Consider the following 4,187-nt stretch of genomic DNA (forward strand, 5'->3'; position numbering starts at 1 on the left):
ACCCTCCCTTCTACCCCCACCGCCAAACACTTCACAATGATGGTGGATACTTCCCTAGTATGCCAAAAACAAAACAAAAACCCACCAAACCCCATAGCAGCTATTTGCCAAAAGTCCTCCTACGATACAAAAGAGGCTGATTTTGAAATTGCAAGAACTTCCAGTTTTGTTTCTACGGGGGAGGGGAGTGTCATGAAAGTGGTCATGAATACCGTGCATCCAACAGTCACTATATTCCACAATACCGGATTGCGTGCAGCCTATTTCTTCTCATAAGGTCGCACCAATTCCCATCAATTCCCCCTCCCTCTGCAAATCCCTACTCATCTGATCCTGAGAGTCCACTCTGTCTTCCTCCGGCTAACTGGGGATGGCTGGCACTCCAAGATCAGGACTCTGGAGAGCCACATCCCCCCCCCCCCCCCCCCCCAACTCAGAACCGGCAAGAGCCGTCACCAAAAGAGCCCTAAATGCGATGCATGGAGATCACAGCCTTTAACGTTTCCACGGGCCATCCATCCACGGCCGTGCTGAAGAAGCGCTCAGACGCGGGACTCCTTGACCTTCACAACAGAGAAGCTACAGCCGCTCCACACACTAGGAGTGAGGACGCTTCCCTGGACTGCAGTCCTACGGACGTCTATTTCTAAGTGAACCAGCGTAGGCCTGCGCGTTCTACAGCGCTCGCTCTCACTTTCGTTTCCCCAGCCCCGCCCTCCCACCGCTCCCGCGGCTTGCACGCACAGCAACTCTCATCTGCTCTACTCCAACCAGGAGGGACGAGCTCCCCTCAGAAGCTGATTGGACGCGCCCTGCTCCTCGCCCGTCTTTCCCTCGCCTCCCTTGTGTGCCTCGCGCTCGCCCCCCCTTACCGGCTTCCTGGCATTCGTTTCTGGTTGCGTCACCAGCGCAGTGCGTGACAGCGTGACGTCAGGGGGCGGCGACGGCGACGTTTCAGTCAGTCAGTCAGTGGTGCGAGGGGGAACCCGGGGGGAGGGGGGAAAAGATGGCGGACCAAATCCCGCTGCACCCGGTGCCGCGCAGCACCCAACGAAGGGCGGCTTATTACACCAACGCCCCAGCCGCTCAGCGGCATAACAGGTACCGTTGGAAAGAAAGGAAGAAGGGGGTGGTGGATAGGGACACCGGAGGGGCATGGGAGGCGGTCCACGGGCTCACAACGCTATAGCCTAACAGGGAAGGGGAGAAGCAGCACGATTCCCTCCCCGCTTCCCTGAAGATAAGCAAGTCTTATGTCGTATCCCATCTCGCGGAGCTGAATTCGCCAGGCCTGTCGGTGGCTGTATTGTTGTGTGTCGGCTTGCCGGGGCCGGCCGGGCGGTCCTGAGTTCGGGGGCAGATGCAAGGTTGCTGCAGCGGTCGTGCTGTTATAACAGAGTAACCTTGGGAGTTTGGAGTGCCTCCATCCAGTCTCCCGTCAGTGTTTTTTCCAGCCCGGGGGTTAAATCCGGATTCAAATCAAGTTCATCTGCCACGGTTTCAAAACCATCAGAAGAAGACAGTGCCCCTGAGCATGTGCTGAGTACATTTCCTATTGCCGCTGAATAATTTAACTCTGGGTTGCTGCGATATATTGCTTCTAGGAAGATGTGAGTTATGGAACTTCAGTAATATTGACAGTAATTTTTGCTCTATAAAGGGCGAAGAAAGCATGAGCTATAATGTGTTAGAGTTCCAACTCTTAACTTCTGACAAGTTCAGAATTCCATTTCTGTTTGAAGAGATTATTTTAAAAACAGACTATGATGGTCTCTTAGGATGAAACTGCACAGTACAATGTGGTTCCCAATCCCATATTAGCCTTGTGAATGAAAGGAGGGGGGAAATTTGGTGAGCCTCATCTCCTCTCCAGTTCTTCCCCTCTTTCAAGATGGATTCTAAGCCTGAAAGGAAACCTACCTGTGGAAAAAGTAATGTTGAGGGTGGGTGAAGGAGGGAGCAGTCTCAGAAAGCATCATGCACAGGAAGGGTTAAATGCACTCTCTCTTTCACCTTTCAGTTCTTCCCCTACAAATCTCCAGTTCATGTTAAGTTGGTAAAAATGGTTTTGAAAACGCACACTTTTTAAAATATAAAGTTTTATTGTATTTAAATAGAAAACGCACACTTTTTGAGGTAAAGTGTAATTCCATATTTAGGAACACAAATGCCATAGGAAATTTTCTCAGCAAGGTCTTTTTAATTTTGTTTCTTCTGGGTATGATAATTAAGCCAAGGTCTTGGTTTCCCCCAACAGCTAGCCAGCACATTTGCTCATACCTCATGGGGGTATGGGAAGGCCAGCTTCTTGTGTCTGATGTCTGTGAAGTTTGGAACAATTCTGAAGTTGGGTTTAATTGTGGGGTCTAGTCCTCACCTTCTCCATTTTGAAGTTAGAATTAGGGTGGGGCCCATAGGCACAGTAGGTTTGGCAGAGACAGGAGTGTCATCTGCCATTATAACCATGGCAGATGAACTTGTGGGCTGCTAGAGAAGATTGTTCCATCAGTCTCCCCCTTCCTCCAACTGTCTAGAGCTGCCCAATGTACTGTTTTTTCCAACCAAATATGTCTGTATGTAGGCCTCATGGTATTGCAAATTGGTTTTTGCAATGTGTTGTAGGTCTGTCTCTATGTCTGACACGGTTTTTTATCTCTTGTTAAAAATATGTCTGCCTTAGACATGTTTCAGTTTCCATAGGATTTTCTGAAATGTGTAATATGGAGCGCACTGTGAAAATACAAAGTTCAGATGAGTAGCTGTATTAGTCTATTACTGTGACAATCTTTGTGGCATTTAAAGGCTAAGGAATGTACTGTATTATAAGCTTTTTTGAGCTGAGACATACTTTGCCAGGTAAGTGAACTGTTACATTCAGTTGGTAGAGAAAGATACCCACTACGTAATAGAACAGAGGCATCCAGTGAAGGGCATCCAATGAAGGTGATGGGTTGTAGATTCAGTATGGACAAAAGGAAATACATCTTTATACAGAGAGTGATTAAAATGTGGAATTCACTGCCCGAGGATGTAGTGATGGCCACAGGAATAAACAACTTTAAAAGGGGTTTACATAGATTCAGTGGCTACTAGCCATGGTGACTGAGGGAAACCTCCATATTCAGAGGCACTAAACCTCTGAGTCCCAGAGTAAGGAGGCAGCATCAGGGGAAAGTCTTGGCCTTTATGCCGTATTGTTGGCTCTCCAGGGGAACTGGTTGGCCGCTGTGTGAGACAAGATGGACCAATGATCTGATCCAGCAGGGCTCTTCTTATGTTCTAAGAGGTGTGAGTAGTTATTACAAAGATAGGCAAGAAGGCCCAGTATCTTATTACATTGCAAAGGGAAAACAAGATCCAGTCGAAAGAATAGGAGCTAGCACCTTAATGTTAGATCCCCAAGCATTCAAAATAAATCCACGTTTAAAAGTAAAGCAAAATTTATTTCAAAGCGATGGTTCGATCAGGAACAAGGACATTGTTAGGAATAACTGCAATCACACGGGGACTACATAATAAAGGAACTTGAACCAGGTAAGGGCCAATTAGCCCCTTTCCCTCTGGCGGGAATAGAACAGAGAACGCGCGCCCAATTCCTTGGGAACATAACGGTCCTACATTATACACAAGTTCAGTTCTCAGGCAAGCTAACCATAACAGCGAAGCGATACCACGACTCCCACCTCCAGCTGCTCGACCTTGGCCAGTTTCCGCAAAGCTACACATGCAATATAATGAAGCAAGAGAACACACAGGGGGGGATGGGTGTAACAGCTTCTACAGGTAATACCATATACACCAGACATAATGGCAGCTAGCTGACATACTGCCCTCCCGAAAATACATCTTATCCCCCCACTCCCGGATTCGGCGGGAGACCTCCCGGTTTGTCCGGGAACCGTCGGTGAAAGTCTCTGAGCATATAAGGGGCCCGAATATCCCCTTCTTCCACCCATTCTTGGTGCTGGGGTCCGAAATCAACCCATTGGATCAGATACCACAGTTTACCACGTTTTATTTTAGAGTCTAAAATGTCAGCAATCTCAAAATGTTCCTCCCCATCAATCAAAACGGGGGGGGAGGGTCCCGACTGGGCCTCCAGTGGCATTGGCCAGTGTCCTTCTTTAGGAGACTCATGTGAAAAACAGAATGTAGTGACCTCAGGTTTTTAGGTAATTCAACGTCAA

General features: G+C 48.1%; 1 protein-coding gene across 1 annotated transcript in view; it reads left to right on the forward strand.

The window, feature by feature from the left end:
- Positions 1-1,006: 1,006 nt before the first annotated feature.
- ATP9B (ATPase, class II, type 9B) overlaps positions 1,007-4,187 on the forward strand; it is a 247,304-nt gene continuing 244,123 nt past the window's right edge. The window contains exon 1 of the mRNA XM_015412490.1: positions 1,007-1,101. Within this exon, the coding sequence (XP_015267976.1) occupies positions 1,007-1,101 (95 nt within the window). The remainder of the gene's footprint in view (positions 1,102-4,187) is intronic.

The sequence above is a fragment of the Gekko japonicus genome, unplaced genomic scaffold, assembly GCF_001447785.1.
Source record: "Gekko japonicus isolate JY-2015 unplaced genomic scaffold, Gekko_japonicus_V1.1 scaffold54, whole genome shotgun sequence".
NCBI lineage: Eukaryota > Metazoa > Chordata > Lepidosauria > Squamata > Gekkonidae > Gekko > Gekko japonicus.